The 27,049-nt window shown below is 34.4% G+C and overlaps 1 protein-coding gene across 2 annotated transcripts in view; it reads right to left on the reverse strand.

Moving 5' to 3' along the window:
- ASCC3 (activating signal cointegrator 1 complex subunit 3) overlaps window positions 1-27,049 on the reverse strand; it is a 382,658-nt gene that overhangs the window by 26,471 nt on the left and 329,138 nt on the right. For both annotated transcript variants that reach the window (XM_004044455.5, XM_055391435.2), the window contains one exon: window positions 10,919-11,143. In XM_004044455.5, the coding sequence (XP_004044503.4) occupies window positions 10,919-11,143 (225 nt within the window). The remainder of the gene's footprint in view (window positions 1-10,918; window positions 11,144-27,049) is intronic.

Here is a 27,049-nt window from a genome sequence, read left to right on the forward strand (position 1 = left end):
ACAGAAAGTTAACAAGGATACCCAGGAATTGAACTCAGCTCTGCACCAAGCGGACCTAATAGACATCTACAGAACTCTCCACCCCAAATCAACAGAATATACATTTTTTTCAGCACCACACCACACCTATTCCAAAATTGACCACATACTTGGAAGTAAAGCTCTCCTCAGCAAATGTAAAAGAACAGAAATTATAACAAACTATCTCTCAGACCACAGTGCAATCAAACTAGAACTCAGGATTAAGAATCTCACTCAAAGCCGCTCAACTACATGGAAACTGAACAACCTGCTCCTGAATGACTACTGGGTACATAACGAAATGAAGGCAGAAATAAAGATGTTCTTTGAAACCAACGAGAACAAAGACACAACATACCAGAATCTCTGGGAGGCATTCAAAGCAGTGTGTAGAGGGAAATTTATAGCACTAAATGCCCACAAGAGAAAGCAGGAAAGATCCATAATTGACACCCTAACATCACAATTAAAAGAACTAGAAAAGCAAGAGCAAACACATTCAAAAGCTAGCAGAAGGCAAGAAATAACTAAAATCAGAGCAGAACTGAAGGAAATAGAGACACAAAAAACCCTTCAAAAAATCAATGAATCCAGAAGCTGGTTTTTTGAAAGGATCAACAAAATTGATAGACCGCTAGCAAGACTAATAAAGAAAAAAAGAGAGAAGAATCAAATAGACACAATAAAAAATGATAAAGGGGATATCACCACCGATCCCACAGAAATACAAACTACCATCAGAGAATACTACAAACACCTCTACGCAAATAAACTAGAAAATCTAGAAGAAATGGATACATTCCTCGACACATACACTCTCCCAAGACTAAACCAGGAAGAAGTTGAATCTCTGAATAGACCAATAACAGGAGCTGAAATTGTGGCAATAATCAATAGTTTACCAACCAAAAAGAGTCCAGGACCAGATGGATTCACAGCCGAATTCTACCAGAGGTACAAGGAGGAACTGGTACCATTGCTTCTGAAACTATTCCAATCAATAGAAAAAGAGGGAATCCTCCCTAACTCATTTTATGAGGCCAGCATCATTCTGATACCAAAGCCGGGCAGAGACACAACCAAAAAAGAGAATTTTAGACCAATATCCTTGATGAACATTGATGCAAAAATCCTCAATAAAATACTGGCAAACCAAATCCAGCAGCACATCAAAAAGCTTATCCACCATGATCAAGCGGGCTTCATCCCTGGGATGCAAGGCTGGTTCAATATACGCAAATCAATAAATGTAATCCAGCATATAAACAGAACCAAAGACAAAAACCACATGATTATCTCAATAGATGCAGAAAAGGCCTTTGACAAAATTCAACAACGCTTCATGCTAAAAACTCTCAATAAATTAGGTATTGATGGGACGTATTTCAAAATAATAAGAGCTATCTATGACAAACCCACAGCCAATATCATACTGAATCGGCAAAAACTGGAAGCATTCCCTTTGAAAACGGGCACAAGACAGGGATGCCCTCTCTCACCGCTCCTATTCAACATAGTGTTGGAAGTTCTGGCCAGGGCAATCAGGCAGGAGAAGGAAATAAAGGGTATTCAATTAGGAAAAGAGGAAGTCAAATTGTCCCTGTTTGCAGACGACATGATTGTTTATCTAGAAAACCCCATTGTCTCAGCCCAAAATCTCCTTAAGCTGATAAGCAACTTCAGCAAAGTCTCAGGATACAAAATCAATGTACAAAAATCACAAGCATTCTTATACACTAACAACAGACAAACAGAGAGCCAAATCATGAGTGAACTCCCATTCACAATTGCTTCAAAGAGAATAAAATACCTAGGAATCCAACTTACAAGGGATGTGAAGGACCTCTTCAAGGAGAACTACAAACCACTGCTCAAGGAAATAAAAGAGGATACAAACAAATGGAAGAACATTCCATGCTCATGGGTAGGAAGAATCAATATCGTGAAAATGGCCATACTGCCCAAGGTAATTTACAGATTCAATGCCATCCCCATCAAGCTACCAATGACTTTCTTCACAGAATTGGAAAAAGCTATTTTAAAGTTCATATGGAACCAAAAAAGAGCCCGCATTGCCAAGTCAATCCTAAGCCAAAAGAACAAAGCTGGAGGCATCACACTACCTGACTTCAAACTATACTACAAGGCTACAGTAACAAAAACAGAATGGTACTGGTACCAAAACAGAGATATAGATCAATGGAACAGAACAGAGCCCTCAGAAATAATGCCGCATACCTACAACTATCTGATCTTTGACAAACCTGACAAAAACAAGAAATGGGGAAAGGATTCCCTATTTAATAAATGGTGCTGGGAAAACTGGCTAGCCATATGTAGAAAGCTGAAACTGGATCCCTTCCTTACACCTTATACAAAAATCAATTCAAGATGGATTAAAGATTTAAACGTTAGACCTAAAACCATAAAAACCCTAGAAGAAAACCTAGGCATTACCATTCAGGACATAGGCGTGGGCAAGGACTTCATGTCCAAAACACCAAAAGCAATGGCAACAAAAGACAAAATTGACAAATGGGATCTAATTAAACTAAAGAGCTTCTGCACAGCAAAAGAAACTACCATCAGAGTGAACAGGCAACCTACAACATGGGAGAAAATTTTCGCAACCTACTCATCTGACAAAGGGCTAATATCCAGAATCTACAATGAACTCAAACAAATTTACAAGAAAAAAACAAACAACCCCATCAAAAAGTGGGCGAAGGATATGAACAGACACTTCTCAAAAGAAGACATTTATGCAGCCAAAAAACACATGAAAAAATGCTCATCATCACTGGCCATCAGAGAAATGCAAATCAAAACCACTATGAGATATCATCTCACACCAGTTAGAATGGCAATCATTAAAAAGTCAGGAAACAACAGGTGCTGGAGAGGATGTGGAGAAATAGGAACACTTTTACACTGTTGGTGGGACTGTAAACTAGTTCAACCATTGTGGAAGTCAGTGTGGCGATTCCTCAGGGATCTAGAACTAGAAATACCATTTGACCCAGCCATCCCATTACTGGGTATATACCCAAAGGACTATAAATCATGCTGCTATAAAGACACATGCACACGTATGTTTACTGCGGCATTATTCACAATAGCAAAGACTTGGAACCAACCCAAATGTCCAACAATGATAGACTGGATTAAGAAAACGTGGCACATATACACCATGGAATACTATGCAGCCATAAAAAATGATGAGTTCATGTCCTTTGTAGGGACATGGATGAAATTGGAAACCATCATTCTCAGTAAACTATCGCAAGAACAAAAAACCAAACACCGCATATTCTCGCTCATAGGTGGGAATTGAACAATGAGATCACATGGACACAGGAAGGGGAATATCACACTCTGGGGACTGTTGTGGGGTGGGGGGAGGGGGGAGGGATAGCATTGGGAGATATACCTAATGCTAGATGACGAGTTAGTGGGTGCAGCGCACCAGCATGGCACATGTATACATATGTAACTAACCTGCACAATGTGCACATGTACCCTAAAACTTAAAGTATAATTAAAAAAAAAAGAAAAAAAAAAGAATGCAGTTTTACCAAAAGAAAAATCTGAAAATTTATATTCAGGCTACTGGAATTGGTTATTAAAAGAAAAAGGAAAAAGAAGAATCCTGCTGCTTTCAGTATTTCCTGATTTCATTTTTGTAAATATAAAGGAGAATTTCAATTATGAAACACTTTTAAAAGATACATATATCTCTATACATATGTACTGTTGTTTCCTGTTTTGAAGATTTTGAGTTATGGTTATTGTTTTCAGACTGATTAATTCACATATGCTGTGTTTTGAAATAAGATCCCATTAGCCGTTTGTTTTGTTTTTTTTTTTGTTTTTTTTTCAATATAAAGTGTTTTCTTCAAAAGTCTCATATTCGTTCGTGGCCTAGTGCCTTGGATTTTATATATTTTTCTTTTTAAATGCAAAACCTTTTCAACAGAATAGTGTTTTTCATAAGGTTGGTACTAAGTATTTATAATTACTGTGTAATTATAAACAAAAATACATAAAGCTTTGAATATAGTTATGTAGCACTGAAGTTAAGGTTGTTCACTATGATGGCATCTTAGAATTAAACAAAACTTTTACTAGGGCTGAAAAGAAAAGAATATTGCTGCTAGAATCCTTTAAAATAAATCTTAAAATACATACAAGTGTTTTGATGTAAAATAAATCTTAAAATACACACAAGTGTTTTGATCTGTTAAAATGTAGGCTGCAGGCTTGATAACATGAGCTGACGGGCAAATCTAGCCTCTATGACTTCTGAAAAAAAACTTTCCCAAACTAACTCAGTCAATTGACAGCACAATTAAACTTGGAAACACACAGCCCTCTGCTTCTCAGATCACTGAGTTCAGGCTCCATAAGCCATGGTTTCTCTTTTTGCATAACACATATGAAAGCTCAATTATTGGAAAGTTTTGAAATAAATACCATATATAGGAAGTAGTGAGAGTGACCAAGATATAAACACATATTCTTATACTATTTGGCTTAGTATTATATTTAGATGTTTTTCATTTAAATGAAGATTATTTTTTAATTTGCAGACTGGTGGCACATCTTAGAAAGGATCAGAGCAAGAATAAAAGTCCTGGAATCTCCATTTGGTTTCAGCACAAATTGCCTCAACAAATCACCTTTAGCAGAGCTATTTAACTTCTCTGAAAACCAACTGCTTTGTTCTTTGATAAAAAACAGCGTCAGGGCTGGGCGTGGTGGCTCACGCCCGTAGTCCTAGGAGTTTGAGACAAGACTGGGCAACATGGTGAAACTCTGTCTCTACAAAAAATACAAAAAACTAGCCAGGCGTGGTGGCTTGCACCTGTAGTCCCAGCTACTCAGGAGGCTGAGGTGGGAGAATCCATTGAGCCCAGAAGTCAAGGGTGCAGTGAGCCAAGATGGTGTCACTGTACCCAGCCTGGGAGACAGAGCAAGATCCTGTTGCCCAGGCAAAAACCAAAAACCAAAAATCAAAACCAACCAACCAAACAAAAAACACACAAAAAAGGCAGAGAGGTACTCAAAACACTAGACATTTATCATTAGTTCTGGTTTTGTCACCAAATTTGAACATTTAGACAACTCACTTAAATTTTTGATACTTTTTACTTTAATTTTTCCATAAGAGCTAACATGAAGCTTTTCTTTGGCATATCCAGTACAGAAAGGCTGTCATATCACTTACTACATTTTACAAATACATTTTGCAGTTAATATGATCAAGAAGAGGATTTCAAAGGTAAAGGGCAAGGACAATCAATTCCATAAATATGCAATTTACAAATTAGAATATTGTAAACAGATTTTAAAAATTGAGATATGCATAGTAATTTTGACATTTATTTTTGTTAAGGGGGATAGCAAAGGAAATGCTAGTAACAGTAACATATTGAAAGGAACCATGACAAAAATATCTCAAACCAAAAAATGACACAAATGCCCTTGATACATAATTTGAAATGGGATAGGAGAGCAAAGGCAGGCTGTATTGTAGACTCTGACTTCAAGCCAGGAGGAATAATTCTACTACAACTATGTTTTTCTTTTGTGAAAGACTGCTCAGAACATGAGTAGTCAAGACTACAGAGTTTTCATAATCTGGATGATGGTGCAAATAAAAGGTATGCTTCTATAAAATAAAGGGAATAGTTAAATTACTATGATAACGCGAGGAAATAAAAGAACTACTAAGAATGAAGACACTAAGACCTATTTCCAAGTCCTGAAATTGTTGTTTACTTTCTAAACATTAACTAATGCACCACTCTTCTAAGGTGTTAGTTTTACTCAGATACCAGAGGTTAAGTGACTTGCCTATGGCCTTATACTAAAATGGCAGCAGAGGAGAATTTACAGTCAGTACTGGTGGCAGATTCCCATCCACAGTTCGCAAGATCATGCTGATGTCCCATGAGAGCGGTAGTATAATTTTCAATCAGCCAGCAGAGCTGCAAACTGCTTGAACCAGTGCTTTCTAAGGCCAATAGTACCCGTGTTATCAAATGAAAACAACAGGGCACAGAATTAGAACTGCCAATCAGTCATTTTCTCCAAGTTTCCCATTGACAACTCTAATATTCTTTCCTCTTTCTGGCTTGTTTACTTTCATACAATTTTGTAGAGAACTTCCAAGAGTGAGAGGATTTAGAATATGAAGCTGGTTTTCGTGTGTTTTTTTTTTTTTTTTGAGATGGAGTCTTGCTCTGTTGCCCAGGCTAGAGTGCAGCAGCGCGATCTTGGCTCACTGCAACCTCCGCCTCCCGGGTTCAAGCAGTTCTCGGCCTCAGCCTCCCGAGTAGCTGGGATTACAGGCACCCACTACCACCCCCGGCTAATTTTTGTATTTTTAGTAGAGATGGGGTTTCACCATCTTGGCCAGGCTGGTCTTGAACTCCTGACCTTGTGATCCACCCGGCTTGGCCTCCCAAAGTGCTGGGATTATAGGCATGAGCCATGGCGCCCAGCAGAAGCTGGTTTTTATCTCTTTACAATGCAGTTTTCTTTCCAGGTGGCTTCCGACAAGCCAAGCCAAACATTTAAGATGGTCAAAACGAATGCTTATAACTTAAAATAGAGGAAAACTGCATACACAAATGTCTAATAACAGATAACTCACTAAATATGATATTTTATATGAGGGAATATAGTGTAGCCATTAGAAATTATTCTTGAGAACAATATTTAATGCTATAAATTATTAGGCATTTATAAAATAACAGAAGATATTTCTATATGAAAAAAGTGACTGTGTGTGTAAATGTATCAAGAAAAAGTCTCCAAAGGAAAAAAAGAACTCTAAACAACTACTGCATTTTAGTTAGCATCTGCTTTTTGCAAGAGTAAGGGCTAGTATAATTATAAAACTACATCACTGAATATTCTAGGATTGAGGAGCTAAATAAATATATCTTTATTAACAATAGTGTGATACCTTACAGGTAGAAAGAGGAGTTATTAATAAAAAAGGAGGAAGACTAAGTGAACCTTTTGGTCTTAGATTGAAATAAGAGGTATAAGAATGATAAATATAGATGTTTTTACACACACATACACATGGGAGGTAAATGGACATGCAAATAAATACAAATGTCTGTGTATACATACTTATATTTCCTTGCTTTGTACACAGAGGGCCTAGAAGCAAAGACACCCAAGTAGCAATGGAATGCAGCAAGCACCCAGATTTTCTATTTTTGAGACAGGATCTCACTCTATCACCCGGGCTGGAGCACAGTGGCTTGATCATGGCTCATTGCAGCCTTGACCTCCTGGGTTCAAGCAATTCTCTCACCTTGGCACCCCCTACCGTCCATCACCACACCTAGATAATTTTTAATTTTTTCGTGGAGATGGGGTCTCACTATGCTGCCTAGGCTGGTTCTGAACTCCTGGCCTCAGTGATCCTCCTGTCTTGGACTCCCAAAGTGCTGAGATTAAAGGTATGAACTGCCATGCCCAGTCCAGATTTTAGTTTCTACAACCATTCTCTAATAAAAGGAACCAAGTTTCTTAAAAACAAAATGGCCGATTCCAAAGCTGGGGCAGGGACAGCACAAGATGCCAGAATGCAAGGTAGTATTCAAGAAACACTGGGGTGAGTCTATACTTACATAAATAAATAACTGAATAAAGTAAATAAATGGGGGAGAAGGGAAGTTCTTCCTTATAGTATAATTCCAAGAATGACTAAAAAAGAAAATCACAATAGTAATTGTTCTGGGCAAATATCACAAATGGATGCTGAAAATAATGTTAAAAACTATAACAAGAAACAGAATATTTATATAATCTCAAAGTTTCTCCCAAAAATATATTTATTAATTACAAAAGAAAAAGTAACTCTATGGTGAAGAAGGCTGGCAGACATCACCTCAATTGTATAAAGTCAATATCATTGCCACACACATCTGTCATAAGCCTCCTGATATGATACACTAAGAGGACAAACCATCACTGCTGTGGTATTCTTGACAAAGAATACCACAAACTTAAATGTAATCAGAAGGCAACATCAGGCAAATCCAAACTGTGGGATAACTCCATAAAATAACTGCTTGGTACTCTTCACAAGTGCCAAGAAAGACAAGAAGACTAAGGCGACATGACAACTAAATGAAACGTGGGATCTTGAATTGGATCATGGTACAGAGAGAGAAAGGGCAATTATTGGGATAAAATTCATACTGACAAAATTTGAATAGGTCTGTAGATTTGTTAATGGGACTGAACCAACACCAAGTTAAGATGTTACCTTTAGGGGAGGCTGGGTAAAATGTACAAGAAAATTTCATTGTAGTATTTTACAAACTTTTTGTAAGCTTGAAATTATTTCAAAACGAAAGTCTAATTTTAAGAAAATTAAAAATTCATTGAAAAAAAGAAAAGACCCTCATATTCATGTGGGTGAAGGTATAATTACTATGAATGACTTTAATTTTAGTATGCTGCTTTTCCAAATTATCTACAATGAAGCATACTATTTTTATAATTAAAGAGAAAACGATTTCTCTTTAAATGCTGTTTAGAAGGATCAACAATATTTAAGAAATATAAATATTATCCCAGACACTGCATATAAGGATATATATAGATATATATACTATATAAATATATATACTGTATATAAAAATATCTAATAGAGGCTAAAAGTACCTGGCCAAATCCTTTTCCTTAAAAGTAAATTTAGAAACAGACTCCTTTAAGAAATTTCCTAGATTATTATACGGCTTTTGAATCATTATTGACTGAGTGCTAAAAATGAATCAATGAATTGATCACACAATATAGGTTTTAGAAGTAATATACATATAAAAATTATAATGTACAATCAATATATCTGCAAATATAAAAATTTAATTCATCTTGCCACTTCTCTTCAACCCTTTCTGACCCCAGAGTTCATTAACAAGTTAAGTGTTTGAGAGAGGAAGGGAAGTTATAGGAAACACAAATGAGTATCCAGGGCAACAGCCAAAACTTTAGGACCTTTAACCTTTGTGAAGTGTGACTAATAAGCAGTAGCAAATCACCTTCCTCAATAAGTAAACCATGTGTTAGTTACAAAAGAGTGTAAAAACGTGTTACATGTTTATTATAGCCTTACTTCCCTTCCAATTTTGATTACTTGAGCTTACTCTATTTTTTTAATAATTCTTCAGTTTCTAAAACAATAAAATTGTTATTTTTGATAACAAAAATGTTTGAGGCCAATTTTAAAACATTCAAACATTTAAGAACAGCATAAAGAAAAAAATTAAAAATCACCCCGATTCCTGCTGCTCAGATACGGCTACTGTTAATCTTTTGGTGGACACCATTCTGGATCTCCTCTCTGGGTATATGTTCATATATAGATATGGACATTCTATACAAATGTAGAGTTCATAAATGGAATTGTAATATTTTGTAGTGTTCTGATAACCTGAGATACTTAGGTTATTTCCAAGCATTAACTTTGCAAATCATTTCATAATGTATATTCTTGTACATATATAGACTAACTTACTCTACCTTTAAAGAACTTAAATCTTTCGAAAATTTTAAAAATGGGTTTTATGAAAAAAAAATGTTTAGAAACATGTCCAAAAAAGGTATAAAGTAGAAAATCGAAATCCTTTATGATCGCAATCCTTTAGGTATTCTTCCCCCACCAAAACCGGCTCTTCTGACAATCATCCCCTAGTAATGTCAGCTCCATGCTTCTAGCTGCTATGGAGAAAAGCCTTGAAATAATCTTTGGTTCCTTGCTTTCCCTAAAAACCCTTGTTCAATTCATTAGAAGAGTCTGTTAGTTCTCCTTAGAAAAATATTCAGTATCTGACCAGTTCTAATCAACCTCACCCATACTAACCTGCTCAAACCACCATCATTTATTGTCTAGCACTACAGCACTTAAGGTATAAAAAGGTCATTGATATGGTTTCAGATTCCACGTTGCAACTAACCTTCAAGAAATATCACTTGTCAGATTCTAGTGTAGCATTAAAGAAGAATACCCACAATTATCTGAAAAGGCTATGAAAATACTCTTCTCTTTTTAAACTGTTTACCTCTCTAGGCTGGATTTTTTTCATATACTTCAACTAACACATCCTATTGCAATAGACATTTTACGTTGATTGTAAAAGAAGATATATAAATCTAGTTGATCTCTTTTAAGTTGGAGATTAAAGATACTTGCAAAATGTAAAAACTGCAATACTTCTCACTTTTTTATATTGTTTTAACCATCTCTTTTGACCTTTTTTACAATAAGCCTCTTTGATACTCCTTGAATATACCAAGTAACTTCCTACATGCAAACTTTCTTAGTGTTTGAATACACACCTCCAGAGACCCTATGGTTCACTCTCTTCTTTCATTTTTAGTTAAATGTTACCTTACCAGTGAGATAGTTCCTGAATACCATATTAAAAAATAGTACAAAACATTACCCTCCGTCTTTCTCTTTATTTTACCATTCTTTATTTTTTTAAAAAATAGCAGTTATTTAAAAACGGCAGTTATTACCTATTAATTTATATTTTAAATTGTCAGTCTTCCCCGTCTTGAGTGAAAGTCCGTAACAGAAGGGACTCTTCTGTCTTGTTAATTATTATATGCTCAGTGCCTAGAAAAGTATCTGGCACGTAGTTTGCCTTTAATATGTTTTAGTAGAATGGGTGACTAAAACTGTCATCTCATTTCATTTATATTTGCTTTTACTTTGGAAATTCTTGATATGATCAACCAGTTGTTTCTCAACAATGCTACCATGAAGTTGTTAAATGCAAGTACATTTTATCCTAAAACTAGAAAAAAGAGGGCAGGAATGATGGGAGAAAACACACATAGGTATTAGAAATGACTTTCATACCTGACATACTCTGAGAGCTTGGTCCAAGACTGTTTTGGTATCAGTGTCATAATCTGGGCAGGGTAGCATGGCTCGGCTGAGATGTGCCTGTAGCAGGAGATGTGCTTTGGTGTGAGGGCTGTCAAATGAATGAGGATTTGATTCAATGGGAAGACATTTTGCCAGTTCACTATTCATATGATCTTCATTGTGTCTCACTGGCAAATCTGTATATTCTTCTGCATCCTGAAAAAAAAAAAAGCCCCACATTGTTGGATCAAAGTATAATAATTAATGTACTTCTTAGCTTTACTGACATTTAAAACATGGCTCAGAAAAATCATACAATAACCATATCCCTTAGAATTTTGCTTGTTCAATATTATCATTAATACACAAGCAATGTATTAATGATAGTGAATAATGTACAATCTGTGAAATTCATGAATGTTCCTTTGTATTTATAGTCAACAAAAATAACAGAGTATTTACTAGGCATCACACACTATACATGACACTGGGGCCACAGCAGTGAACCAGAAACTGAGAGTCCATCAAGGAAGGTAGATAAAAAAATTATATAAAGTGTAATAAATGTTACGATATAGTAAAAGTACAGAGTGTTGAATGGCAATTCAGTTTGGGGGACCTTCTTATTTTAGAGGGTGAGGGAAAGCTTTCTGAAAAAGTGATGTTTAACTTAAGATCTTGTGAATGAATGGAAGAAATAAGACAGGGCTGGAGAAAGGGGCAAGGATAAGATTGGCAAGATGAGAAAAGGGTAAAGAGCAGAATTATTACTTACTATTTATTGCAACCAATTAGATCATACAGAGAGTTAGATTGTTCTGGAATGTTTTGATTTTTCATCTTAGATTTTTTAGGGTACAGTAGTGAAAAGTAGTCTCCATGATATCAGTCAATAAGTGCCAATTGAACCTACAAGCGAAACTAGAACTGTTCTGTTAAAAAATAGACTGATCTATTTATTAGCGTTTGTTGTGAAACAAAAATCATATTTTTCCAAATATGTAGTTATTTGAGATTGTCCATGGATGTTGACATGAATTCTACATCAGACACAGCATTAATTGGATATGTTAATATTCAAACAGGTGCTGGATTTATCCTCCTACTGCAACTGCCAACTTCCTCCAAAAAATTAAAAAAAAAAAAAAAGACAAAAACCTATGAAACAGTGGTCTTCCAGATGCTGAACATAAAACTATGAAAGAGAATGATCTCTGATATATAGAAAACAAACTAGGTGACCCTTAGCATTGCCTCAGCTTACTGCATGGAGCGTTACCACACTGTGGTGTAGTGAGAGAGAATCCAGGTACACCTGGAGGACTACCTGTATTGAGGAGATGAAGACAACCTTGCCTAAGTAGTGGAGAATAATTAGCTCTACGACAAATATTACTCTAGACCTGCCCAGCAAATCAAAAAGCAACACCTAAAAGGATCAAACAGCTTCCAAGTAAATTAACTGCATTCCAGAACAGAGCTCAAGAAAATTTATAGGAATACAAAAAATACAGTACTCAAGAAGGTGAAATTCACAATGTATGTCATCCAATTAATGATTATCAACTATGCAAAAAAGCAGGAAAAGAGGATCTATAACAAGGAGAATAATCAATCAATGAAAACTTAGGACTGACATAGATCTTAGAATTAGCAGACAAAACAGTTGTTACAACTGTATTTTACATATTTAAAAAGTTACTGACAACTACTCAATTCAAATTTCTAGAGATGAAAATTACAATGTCTGAGATGAAAAATACACTGAATTTTATTAATGGAAGAATAGACATTGAAGAAATTTGTAAACTTAAAGACATCAATAGACACTATTAAAAATGAAACACAAAGAGGAAAAAAGAATTAAAAAAATCAACACAACATCAATGAGTTGTGAGACAACTTCAAGTGGCCTAATGCACAGTGTGGAAGGAAGGGCAGAAAAAAGTTTGAAGAAATAGTCACTGGAAAAGGTCTAATTTGATATAAACTATAAATCTATAGATTCAAGGAATTCAACAAACCTCAACCAAAGAAAAATGAAGAAAACTATACAACCATAATTCATCACTACTGAATTGCTCAAAATCACTAATAAATAGAAAATATGAAAAGCAGCCAGAGGAAACACTATGTTATGTACAGTGGAAGGAAGATAAGAAACCAGGTTTCTCATCAGAAATAATGCCATAAGGCAACACTGAAGCAACATGTTTAATTTACTGTAAGAAAAACAACTGTCGGGCCAGGCGCGGTGGCTCACGCCTGTAATCCCAGCACTTTGGGAGGCTGAGGCTGGCAGATCACAAGGTCAAGAGATTGAGACCAACCTGGCCAACATGGTGAAACCCCATCTCTACTAAAAATACAATGAATTAGCTGGGCATGGTGGCACGCACCTGTAGTCCCAGCTACTCGGGAGACTGAAGCAGGAGAATCGCTTGAACTCGGGAGGCAGAGGTTGCAGCGAGCCGAGATGGCGCCACTGCACTTCAGCCTGGAGACAGAGCAAGACTCCGTCAAAAAAAAAAATAATAATAAAATAAAAAAAGAAAAACAACTGTCAATCTAGAATGCTAAATTCAGTGAAAATAAATCTTTCAAAAGTGAAGAATTTTCAAACATACAAAAGCTGAAATAATTCAGCTGACATGCTTAATGTTAAAGTCATTGTTCAGGCAGAAGACAAATTATACCAGATGAAAATACGGATCTACACAAAGAAATGAAGAGCACTAAAAGTGGTAATTTCATGGATAAATATGTAATAATTTGTTATTACTATTTTAATATCACTCAATACAAAATGATTGTTTAAACAAAAATAATAAATCATGCATTATGGAGTTTACAATACATAATTAGAGTTTATTATCTACATAATAAAGCATGACCCAACTACAGTTGTCCCTTGGTATCCATGGAAGATTGGTTCCAGGACCCCCTGCAGATACTTAAATCCAGATACTCAAGTCTCGTATATAAAATGTGTAGTATTTGCATGTAACTTACACATATCCTCCTGTATACTTTAAGTCATCTCTAGATTACTTATAATACTTAATACAACGTAAATGCTATGTACATAGTTGTTATACTGTGTTGTTTGGGGAATAATGGCAAAAAAGAAAAGTCTATACATGTTCAGTACAAATGCAGCCATTTTTTTATGAATATTTTCGATCTGCAACTGATTAATCTATGAATGCAGAACCCATAGACACAGAGGACCAACTATATGTTTGCCTACTACCAAACACGCACTAATATACATATATAAATACATGTATATATGTGTAGATATGTATATATTAATGTATAGAGAGACAAATATGTTAAAAGTAAAGGAACAGAAAAAGATATACTATGCTAACAGTAGTTCAAAGAAAGTGGCTATATTAATTTCAGATAAAGTAGATTTCAGAGCAAAGATTATCATCATGGATAAAGACGGTAACTTCATTAACTATAAAGGAGTCAATCAATCAGAAGGACATAACAATCTGAAACATTTATGTCCTGAATAACAGCTTCAAAATCCATGAAAAAAAACTTGTAGAAGTACATGGAGAAATAGAAAAAAAATCACAAGTATTGCCGAAGATTTCAATACCTATCTTTTAATAATCACTAAAACAAGTCGAAAAAATCAGCAAGAATATAGAATTGAACAACACTGTTAACTAAGCTGACTTGATTGACATTTATAAAACACACAACGCAATAACAGTTGAATATATTTATTCTCAAGAACACAGAGACTATTTACTGAGATCATATTAGAGGGCCATAAAAACAAATTTCAAGTGATATTTTGACTGCAAGAAAATGAAATGAGAAACCAATGACAGACAGATCTCTGGAAAATCCCAAATATTTAGAAACTAAGTAATACAACTCTGACTCATGATTGAAAGAAAAAATAAAACAGGAAATGAGAAAGTATTTTGCACTGAATGAAAATAAAAATATAACGTCTCAGATTTTGTGGGACATCATTGGAACAGTACTTAGGAGGGATTTATAAAACTAAACATCTACATTAGAATTGAAGAAAGGCCTCAAATCAGTGACTTTTGTGTCCACCTTAAAAAACTAGAAAAAGAACAGGAAATTAAGTCCAAATAAGCAAAAGAAAGGAAAGAATGAAAATTAAAGTGAACAAATCACTGAAATAGGAAACAAATACAATAGAGAAAACAAATGAGACCAAAAGCCGGTTCTTTAAGAAGATCAACAACACTGATACTCCTCTAGTAAACAGATCAGGGAAAAAGGAGAGAAGACACACACCAACATCAGGTATAAGAGGGGTGACATAACTACAGATTTTACAGAAACTAAAATAATAATTAAAAAATAATATGAACAGCTTTATGCCTTTACCTGTAAAAACTAAGATGAAATAGATAAACTCCTTGAAAGACAAAAAAAAAGAAGAAATAGAAAACTCAAGAAGAAATAACCTGAAAATCTTTACATGTATTAAAGAAATTCAATTTGTAGTAAAAAATCTTCTGACAGAGAAAACTCCATGCCCTGATAGCTTCCCTAGTGAATTCTATCAAACATTTAAGAAAGAATTAAAACCAATTCTGTAAGAACTTTCCTGGAACATCAAAGAGAAAGAAATATTTCCCAACTAATTTGATGGCACCAGTTCTGTCCTTATGTCAAAACTAGACAATAACATTAAAGGACAAGAAAACCACAAAATATCTCTCATAAATGTAAAAATTCTAAACAAAATTTTAGCAAATTTAACAATATATAAACAGAATAATACATCATGACCAAATGAAGTTTATTCTGGGGATGCAGGATTGGTTAAACACTCAAACATCTATAAATATAATTCACCTTATAAATAAACTTTAAAAGAAAAACCACATTATCATCTCAGTTATACAGAAAAAAAAAATCTGACAAAGTTCAACATCCATGCCTAACAAAAACTCTCAGCAAACTAAGAAAAGGAGGGTTACTTTTTCAACCTCATAAATGGCACTTCTTTTTTTGTTGCTTTTTTTTGAGACGGAGTCTTGCTCTGTCACCCAGGCTGGAGTGCAGTGGCACCATCTCGGCTCACCGCAACCTCCACCTCCCAGGTTCAAGCGCTTCTCTTGCCCCAGCCTCCCAAGTAGCTGGGACTACAGGCGTGTGCCAGCACACCTGGCTAATTTTTTTATTTTTAGTAGAGACGAGGTTTCACCCTGTTAGCTAGGATGGTCTCAATCTCTTGACCTTGTGATCTGCATGCCTCGGCCTCCCAAAGTGCTGGGATTACAGGCGTGAGCCACAGCGCTGGCCATAAATGGCACTTCTGAGAAATCTACGGCTAACATTTAATAGTGACAGACTGAATGTTTCTCCCCTAAGATCTGGAACAAAACAGGGATTTCTGCTTTCACCACTACTACTAATTATTCTCTTTTTAAAAAACAGAGATAGGGCCTCACTCTTGTCGCCCAGGCTGAAATGTAGTGGCACAATCATAGCTCACTGCAGCCTCAAACTCCTGGGCTCGTTATCCTCTCACCTTAGCCTTCAGAGTAGGCATGTACCACCATGCTTGGCTAATTAAAAAAAATATTTTTTGTAGACTTGGGATCTTACTATGTTGCGGAGGCTGATCTCAAACTCCTTGCCTCAAGCAACTTTCTGCCTTAGCATCCCAAAGCGCTGGGATTACATATGTGAACCACCATGCCTGGTCTGCTCTTACTATTTCTATTCAACATTGTACCACAGGTTCTAGCCAGTACAATCAGGCTACAATAAGTACAATAAGAAATAAAGGCATCTAGATTGGAAAGGAAGAGGTACAACTATATTTATTTGCAGTTGACATGACCATCAATGTAGAAAGTCCAATGATATTCAAAAAATAAGTTTGGCAAGGGTGTAGGATACAAAATTAATATACAAAAATTGATTGTATTTTTCTGTATATTTGGAACCAACAATCAGAAATAAAAAAGGAATTCATGATAACATTATATATATGAAGTACACTTAGAGATGAATCTGATAAAAATATGAAAACCTGGATACTGAAAACAAAACAAAGAAAACACTGCTAGGAAAAAATAAAGAGGATCCAACTAAATGAAGGGTTATACCTTAATTCTCCCAAATTGATCTACAGATTTAATACAATTTCAGTTGAAGCTGCAGCAGGCCCTATTTTGTGTGTGTTAGAAATTGACAAGTTGATTCTAAAATTCACACGGAAATGTAAAGGACCTAGAATAACCAAAAGCACTCAGGATAAAAAGACCAACGTTGAAGAGCTAGCACTACATTATTTTTTTTTTATAGTTTAATGTATTTTAATAGCAAACTTACAGGAACAGCACAGAAGACAGACAACATTAAAAACGTGCTTGCATGTAGGACAACTCAGAAAAATACAGTGAACGGATGGAATCTACTGTATGATAGAAATGCAACCAACATCATTTAGTTGCTGTCAATAAGAAATTTACTTGTTTAAAAAAAATCCAAATCCTGGCATTGTCCAGAAAAATTTAACAAGTTTATTTTAGTTATCATAAAGCTGAATTGCTGAAACTTGTTCACTGAAACATTTTGATTTGCATTAATGCTTTATGTTTCCACATTTATATTAAAAATTCACACACAAATAAAAATGGAAAAACTGCCAATACCTGATTTCTGTCCCCTATTTTTTTCATTCACAATCATATACTTAGGTACCTTTTGACCCCATGGAAAAAAATATCTAGTGTTCACAACTACCACAACAGGAAGAAGATAATTTTTTTTTGAGAATGAAATATTTCCCATCATGATGGATTCTTAAGCATGTTCTCCATGAGCACTACATGACTTATAAAGCTACACTAAGCAAAAATGTATACATTGGAATTGAATAAGGAGTCCAAAAATAACCCACATATACAAGGGCAACTAATTTTTGACCAAGGCTCAAAGGCAAAGCAGGGGAGAATAGTCTTTTCAAGAAGTGGTAGTAGAATAACTGGGTATCCATATGGCAAAAAAGAATCAACTTCAATCCTTATTTTATACCATAAGAAAATTCACTCAAAATGTATCATAGACCTAAATATAAAATCTAAAACTTTAAAGCTTCCAGAAGAAAACACAGAACATCTTTGTTACCTGGAATTAGGAAAAAAATTATTTGATGGGAGAGTTAAAACATGACCCATACAAGAAAAAAAATGATCAACTGAACATCATCAAGATTTAAAACATATTGTTAAAATACTAAAAATAAAAGCCACAGAGTGAAAGTATCTGCAAAGCAGATATCTGATCTAGGACTTGTATCCAGAATATATAAGGTTCTCTCAAAGCTCCAACAATGAGAAAACAAACAGCCCAGTAAAAGAAGGGCTAAAGATTTTAACAGATACTTTATGTAAAGATGTCTCATATCACTAGTTTTAAGAAAAATATAAATTAGAATGGCCAAAATTAAAATAACTGTGACATAGCAAGTGTTGGAGAGAATGGGAAAGAAATGGAAATTTCATGCATAGCTGGTGGGAATGTAAGATGTTCCAATTTCTTTGGAAAAGAGTCTCACGTTTTCTTAAAACATTAAACATACACCCACCATGTGATCTAGCTATTCCATTCCTAGGGATTTATCCAAGAGAAAAGAAGGCGTATGTCCATACAACAAAGACTTGTACACAGTAGTTGGCAGCAGCATTATTTGTAAAGTGAAAAAAAAAAATCAGAAAAAAACTTAAATGTCCATCAACAGGTGAGAAGGTAAACAACTGTGTCACATCCACACAATGGAATTTTAGCAATAAAAGGAATTAATGATTGATGTTTGCCAGAACATGAATGAGTATCAAAATAATTATGTTGAGTCAAAGAAGCCAGACCAAAAAAAAAAACAGGAATACATACACTAGGATTTCATTTATATCATACTCTAGAAAATGCAAATGAATCTATAGGAACAGCAAACAGATTACTAGCTACTTAGGGGAGTGGTCATGGTGGGAGGTGTGTTCATAGAGAAAAATAAGACAACTTTTGATTTGCACTCATGGATTCTTGTCTATGAAATAAGACTTAACGATGGAACCCCTTAGAGAGTTCATTATTTGGAATGCAGTAATATGAAACAACTGGAATATTCTACTATCTATGCATAATGTCTACATCTTTTTGTGCTTGATTGACAGTTTCAGAACCCCATGCCCATATTACATGCCAAGTATATACTACAAAAGTACTAAAAAATAGGGCAATGACGATAGTATTAAATCCTTATGAAAAAATTTAGACCATATTAATAGGAAACTTCCTATATCAAAACTTTGTATGAAATAATTTAATAAATATTTTTGAGTATCTGCCATATGCCATTGTAGGCTCTTGGCACAGTCAAGCTCCCTAGTGTGACAGACAGACATTATTCAACCAACTACATACATAAATGCAAATTTGATATGGTGACAAGTGCTATGAGGAAGAGATACATGGAAACATGAGAGAGTTTAGTAAAGAAATTTGACCAAGTTAGGAAGGTTAGGAAGGCTTTCTGAAGGAAAAGGCATTCAAACTAAGATACACAGGATGAGCAGATATTAAGTAGGTGAAAAGAGAAGTGAGGAGTGTTCTAGGAAGAGTATACAGTAGTTCTCCCTTATCCACAGGGGATACATTCCAAGAACCCCAGTGGACACATGAAACTCCGGATAGTAACAAGCCTTATATATACTATGTTTTTCCTATATATACATACATATCTATGATAAAGTTTAATTTATAAATTAGGTAGAGTAAAAGATGAACAACAATAACTAATAATAACATAAAACAATTATAATAATATATTGTAATAGGAATTTTGTGAATGTCCTCTTTCTCTCTCAAAATACTTTGTGTAATGTAGGCACCTATTTTTGGATTGTGGTTGACCATGGGTAACTGAAACCTGGAAAGAAAAACTGCAAATAAGGGGGCACTGCTGTATACAAAGGCCCTCTAAAGAGAGGAAAAATGGTGAGTCCAAGAGACTGAAAAATATTGTGCAAAAATAGTTTCAACAGATTTAATACAGCAGGCTGAAAAAGTATCTTGAATATTATTTGGAACATTCTGTTTAACTGAATGGATAAATATTTGTTAATTATGTCCCTTGTTTTTCTTGGTAATAATAAAACAATGTTATGGCTATTCTACGCTGTTTTGAATACTGTCTTCACTATTTTGGACTATTTTATGGAAGAACTATATGCTGACACATTAGCAGTTAACAATGTTTATTTAACCCTTTGTGTCACCTTGGTTTTCTTCTTGTATGTCATGTTAGTTTTTTCCTTTTTTCTTTGAAGTCATTTGCCAAAAATGAAGGATCAGCTATGTAAGACAGTGCTATTATTCTTGGATTTCAGGTGAATCAGGACTGAACTACTGTTACCTGCTGACTGACTCATTTCAACCCGTTTAAGCTCCATCAAAGTCCCCATCAGAAAGTTCACTTATTTTCCCAGCCTTGCCAACTGGTTTAAGAAAAATGTAATAGCAAATAAGGAAGAGAACGACTCAGAAATCTAAAAAAAAAAATTTCCTTCAAGGAAATTAAAATAATATTTAGGGAAATAAATTATATAAATGAATAATTATTTTAAGTGAGGAATAAGACATTCTACAGAGAAGAGCACTGAAGAAAACTGGATGTGTTGGAAAGTTTCCCAGAAGACACGGCATTTGTTCTAGGCTTAGAACAATTTCTAGAAGAGGAGAGAGGAGAGATTCCCTGCATTCCAGGCAAAGAAAATAGTGTGAGTAGATCCATGAAAACTGATAAGGAGCATCTGAGGTTTAAGCTTCAGGGATGAGAAGAATGATGATGCTATTAGTAGCAGTGAAGTTGGGAACATCCATGAGCAGGAGCTTTCTGTCAAGTATGCAAAATACACTTAAAGAAACAGCAAGAATCCAGATAGTTCAGTGGAGGTGGTGGAAGGAGAAGAAATCAGCTTTAATTCTGTTTCATAGTCTAAAACTTTATTCACATTTTATGTTTCTTTCTACTGTTTGTAAAATCCAATTCCTTCTGATCCTTTATCAGAAGAAAATTCAATAGCTATTTTAGTACTGCAACCTGCATTGGGTCTACAGATTTTGAATGAAAACACTAATTAATAGTATTATCTATTAATTAGATAATCTACTTTCTTCAGTACTATGTAGGTCAACTTAATTACATACACTATACACTCCCATTTTCCCCCGAGAAAGAGAAACCTCTGAAAGTGTGAACATCTTTCTAAATATGTTTCTAGTATTCAAAAGTATACGTTTTTCATAAGGCTTGCCTTGTAAATGTAAGCAAACTACTTCATTTGGTGGTAAAGAAACAATGATCTGCTCCAATGGTAGAGGAAAACTTAGGAGTGCTGAACTCACAGAGAATCAGCATATCTGAACAGGGCTGACTATACTCGACAATGCTTGCACTTGTGGGGTTATTTGCAGGTAACTTTGATCATAAGTACTTTTAGTTGTATTTCCCAATGTTAGAATTTAAACTCTGTTAGAATTTCAACTCCATGTAAGATGTGACTCTACTGTTCTCTTCTAAACCATGCTAATTCTGCTAGATTTATGTGATTTATTGCACTAATCCCCTTCTTTACTAGGATTGTGTATTTGACCACTGCCAGTAGTATCAGTATCAGATGAGTCTGCTAACAGTTGAGTATATTTTGGGTTGGAAAGAATGCTCTGCAGTAGAGATATTTTTCTAAGTTTAATAAGTTTCTAAGTTTAATAAGTTTCATAAAAATGCCTTATGTAGTTATCCAGACAGTCACCCTCCTAAAATGTTAACCCAGTGATGCCTTTTCTTAGTGCATGAAGTAATCTTTCTTAACTAAGGGTTCCTTAATTTCTTTGCAAAAAACTATATGCACTTCAACAAAAATTAAAAGTACTTCAATAACCACAAGGTCTTACTGGGCTGGGTAGCTTGTTTACCACATATTTATTCAGCATATATTACGGACAGGTATACACAATGGTAAACAAAAAGAGACATGACTCTCTGCTTTTATGAAGCTCTGCAGTCTAGCGGGGGAGCCAGACCTTAATCAAAGATAATCACAAATAAATGCAAAATGACAACTGGACAAATACAGAGGAAGAGGTACATATAATAATAGTGGGCATGTAGGTATCTGTGAAGAAGTTATGATTGAATTGAAAGACAATCAAAATGATTTTTTAAAAGAAAAAGGAAGGAGGGAAGATAGGTTAAGGATCAAATTTGAATAGAAAAGCGGGGACTGGCACTTATTATGGTAACATACTCTTAAAAAGGCTTAATATTATTTTTCAAATATAAGTTATATCTACACTGTACTTGATAGTGAGTCATAATCCAAAAGTGTCTACACTGATTTTACAATGAAACATATGCTTTTGGTAAGTAGGACATTTTTCATTATCAAATTTGACACAGACAACACTTTTGAGATCTTCAAAGGAGCTGACATTTGGTTTATAAATGTTTATCAATTATCAAATCAATATTAGTTTCCATATTTAAAAATTACAATTAACAGGTCTAATCAACAGCTATTACTTCGTTTGACAGTTCTTCTTTTTCTGCTTCCAGTGTTTGAAATAAAGGGAATCCAAAGAATGTGGTAGTAAGTAACTCATCCCTTTAGAGATATTATAGATCTCTAGGGTGGGCATGATGTGGGATGAGGTGGTGGAGAGAAATGTGAGATCTGGGAATTGATATAATAGGTGATCTTCAGCTCTGCCACTTCCAAGCTATGTGACCTTCTGAGAGTAACTGTAACTCCCCAGGTCCCAAATTTCTTATCTTAAATTTGGGTTTGGTGTGAGAATTCAATATGATAGTGTTTATAAACCACTTAAACATGGTAAGACGTGCTGTAAATGTTAGAAATAATAATAATAAAAATAATAGTAATAATAATTATAATAATCACATCTGATACTCTAAAGGATGTTAACTGAATTTTAAGAGTTAATTGAATTTTGTTCTACAGTTTTCAGATGTAAATCTTTGTTTATAATTATGTAAGTGTCCTTCACTATGTAAAATAAAATTTAATTAGCCTACTTTAAAAAATATCATGATTCTTAAAATGTTATTCAAAGAAACAAGATTTTTAAAACTTACGCTTTACTAGTAGTTTCACATTCATTTTATTCAAGTAACCTTACAATTTATATGTGATTGTATCATTGAAAATACTGGTTCTTTGAAAGACCAATATGTGCTTGTAATAGAAGAGAGAGTCAAATTCAAGATAAAATATTCAGAAATTGTATCCTCTTGAACTGTAGATTTGATACTGTGAGCTTTAGTCTCCAATCTCCAATTAGGTTTCTTTTAAATCCACATTAATTAAATGCTCACAAAAGTACATCAATGTGTGATAAAGAAATATGCTCTTTCCAGTGCACCTCAGTGGAACTAACTCAAAATAGTGTGGAAAGATAGAGAAAAAGAAGCATTAATACAGCTGGAATGCAACATTTCTGAAAGAAAAAAAAAGTATTATGGAGTATATTACTCTGAAACCCTATAGTGTTTTTTAATTAAAACTCAAGTGCTATGAACCACAAGAAAAAGATAGAAAATATTATTTATTTTAGACTATTTAGAATGAATAGAAAATATTATAAGTTGTTTTTTTCTTTTCCTTTTGGAGATGATATTTTGATTATGGACTTGAAAAGAGATTTAAAATGAAGACAGACTGAAGACAACTGCTATTTAATCCTCAATTGCTCTGCCAGGCTCTCCTGTGAATACCATGGCCATGTACTCCTGAAATTCTAGTTCACAGTTTCTCTAAGCTCTTTAGAATATGACATGCTTGCTTCACCACTTTACTTAGCTCTTAGGTCCCTCAAGTATTTTATGCTGGGTGTTTCAGAATACTTACAGAGCTGGTTTTTTACTTAGTTAAGATTAATTAGAAAAGCAGCAATCTCAAGATCAGCAGAGAGTGAGCTAGTAAAATAATCACAATCCCCGGTTAAAAACAAGCAAACAAAAATCCTTTCTAGCCACTGCTTCCTTAGTAGGACACTCTATTTACCTCCAAATTACTCCTCTAATTTTAAACAACTTGTCTAGCTAATTTCCTGTGTGATCACTGACTATCGGTAAGGTTCATTTTCTTATCTACATCATGTAGGTAATTAGAGGAAATTGAAAGTGGGTAGTGAAGCTTTTATGCAACTGGGATTGAAGCTGAATGGAGGGCAGCAAGGTCAGTGGAGTCCATTATATTTTTATGTGAGAGGCTGGTTTGTCTGCCCTATCCTTGTTTATTTAGTGTAGGCTGGACAGACTACTAACTGCAAATCTGTGTCTCTGATTTGCCCAGCTGTCCTTGAATAAAGACATCTTCCCCTGCAAATGTTAAATGACAGTGATCGACAACCTATGATGAACTCTGCTTGTAACCCCCTGCTACTGTTTTTAGATTGCAAAAGAAAAAAACAGAATAAGGAAACATCTTTCATAATCACATCAAATGGTCCCTGCTGTTCTCTGAATACTTTTCATTTTGTTTCCCTTTTCATTACAAATCTCAACCTGTTCTACAAATGCCATAAACTCAGCCACTCCACATAAAGTTAAAAAAGAAAAAAATATTTAGCCTACTAAATTTTGCTTGCATATTCATGCTGATTTTTAGTTTACTGGGGATATACACTATTACATAATGGTTTACTCACACCCTTATGTCACATAACTCACTTGCTTGTTCTCCTAAGAACAATGTGGCAAAATCCGTACAGCTAAATATGAGATATGCCTTTCAGCAATTAGCTGGCACTTGGGTTTAGTTAAAGCTCTGGTAGTTTTATTTGATATGTAAATCTTACATGTACTTGTGACCCTTTACAACATTGACTGTAACTTTACCTTTTAGATTTGTTAAAATAAGAAACAAATGATTAAATACTTAAAATCTACTTTGACTTTTTCTTTACTGAAAGCATGTGAACAAACGAATGTTGGTTGAGTGTGTGTGTATTTTTAAACATAAATATATATGTTTTCTTCCAGGTACAGTAACTATTAGTGTCTGCTTTACCTAAGCAGAATACTGGGAATAGAGGAAAGACACGACCAGAATGGATTTGTACCTGGTTGCACGTAAACATTACGCAACAGTAAACTAGTACTTTTATGTCACTGCACACATCGCTGCCTACACTGAACTCACTAAATCACAGATAAGAGGGCACTTGTACAGTGGGGATGGCAGCCTGCTCGATGTGAGACTAAAGAAGCTTTATGCTATAACTTAATCTCTGTCATGGGAAAAGTAAAACTTATAAAGTTAATGAGTTCTAGACTTTAAGTAGCACTTGATTAATTTGTAACATTCTGAGGCGTTAAAACAAACCAAAATTAGTTTCTCACATTCCACTGCTGTCTTTTGGCCACTGAAGCTTTAGAAAAAACATTTCAGTAAATTTCCCTGATAGGAATTCTGTTTAATTTCTGAAGTATTAAATTAATTGGGTATTCTGTATTTTATAATAATATTTGAAAAACAATCTGGCGTTTACCACACTAAGTCCAGATATATCAAGGGATAAAAAAATGCCTTATATTTTTATCTTTATTTCTTCAGGTATTATTGGATCATTATCTATTAAAAACTAAGTGTGATATAACTTTTTTCTATATATTATCAAATATATATAGTTAGTATTGTTTTTAACACTTATGATTTGGACTTTTATTAAAATTATCTATTCAAACTTAATAAATCATGTATCACAGCAAACAAAATAAACCTCTAAAATAAAAGACTATTATAAACTGGATTTACATGGTATATTTATATTGACCAGAAAATTCACTGCAAGGTATACTAGGAATTAACATTCCAGGTTGAAAAAAGTAAAAAAAAATAGCCCTATGTTAGAAAACATTTATTGGAAATGATAAAACTAAAATCCAGCTAATTAAAAATTTTCTAATATGCACATAGTTTACTCCACTATAATAAAGTATCAAAATAACTTTATCATGTAAATGGTAAAAATATAAGTACTAATGTCTATCATTGTAATTCTTCATAAAAATCTATGTATATTTCCTTTCAGGGCTCATGTGAATATATGTGTCTGACTTGTATCATTGTCTTATAAGTACTTATGGACGTATGTTCGGCCCTCAACCAATTAGGACAAGCACATAAGCATTTGTCAAAAATAAATATGAAGAAGAAATGATACTTCATTTTTTCCAATATAAGAAGGACCACCTGGTTGACAGCTGGAATTTAAGGGATCTTAAAATAGTGGGTACCAGCAGGTCTGTTGTACTTAAAATAATTCAAGTGGTAAGAATTCCATCAGGAACATCTATTTCCCAGGATTTATAGCTAAGTCCTTAAAAAATTGCTCTTTGATGAAACTTGAAAAAATTCCTGTTTTAAAGGCTATAATAAAAATGCCTTACAGCTTAACAATGTTTAGATATTTTCCTTTTAAGAAATAAAAATCTCAAGGCTATCAGGTTTGAATCCTAAAAAGGGATACTGAGATTAACAGCAACATATAATTGTGTAAGATTCAGTGTCACACTCTGTAATCTTCTTAAAAAGCCAAATAGCCAATAGCTGGGTGTGGTGGCACAAGCCTGTGGTCCCAGCTACTCCAAAGGCTGAGGTGGGATGATTGCTTGAGCCCAGGAGATGGAGGCTACAGTGAGCCGAGATAGAGCCACTGCAATCCAGCCTGGGCGACAGAGTGAAACCACGTCTCAAAAACAAACAAATGAAAAAGCCAAACAATCTTTCTAATTACCTTGCTTCTACCTTTAAAACCATATATATTTATTAGAAGTGACTTTCTTTGTAATTTGCATTTCTACTGGGTATGAGAATATATCAAACTTAAACAAAAAGAACTCCACAAGAATTAAACCCAAAATGGAAAGGATTAAGGCATAGCATTAAAACCCTTCTAATGTATTTAATATTTGCTTAATATTCTTGTTCTAGGAGTTAAGAAATACATATACAAAAAGTTAAATAAATCTAAAAATGAAATATCAAAACAGGCCAATATACAAGAAATACCATAATA

This window comes from Gorilla gorilla, chromosome 5, assembly GCF_029281585.2.
Source record: "Gorilla gorilla gorilla isolate KB3781 chromosome 5, NHGRI_mGorGor1-v2.1_pri, whole genome shotgun sequence".
Classification (NCBI taxonomy): domain Eukaryota; kingdom Metazoa; phylum Chordata; class Mammalia; order Primates; family Hominidae; genus Gorilla; species Gorilla gorilla.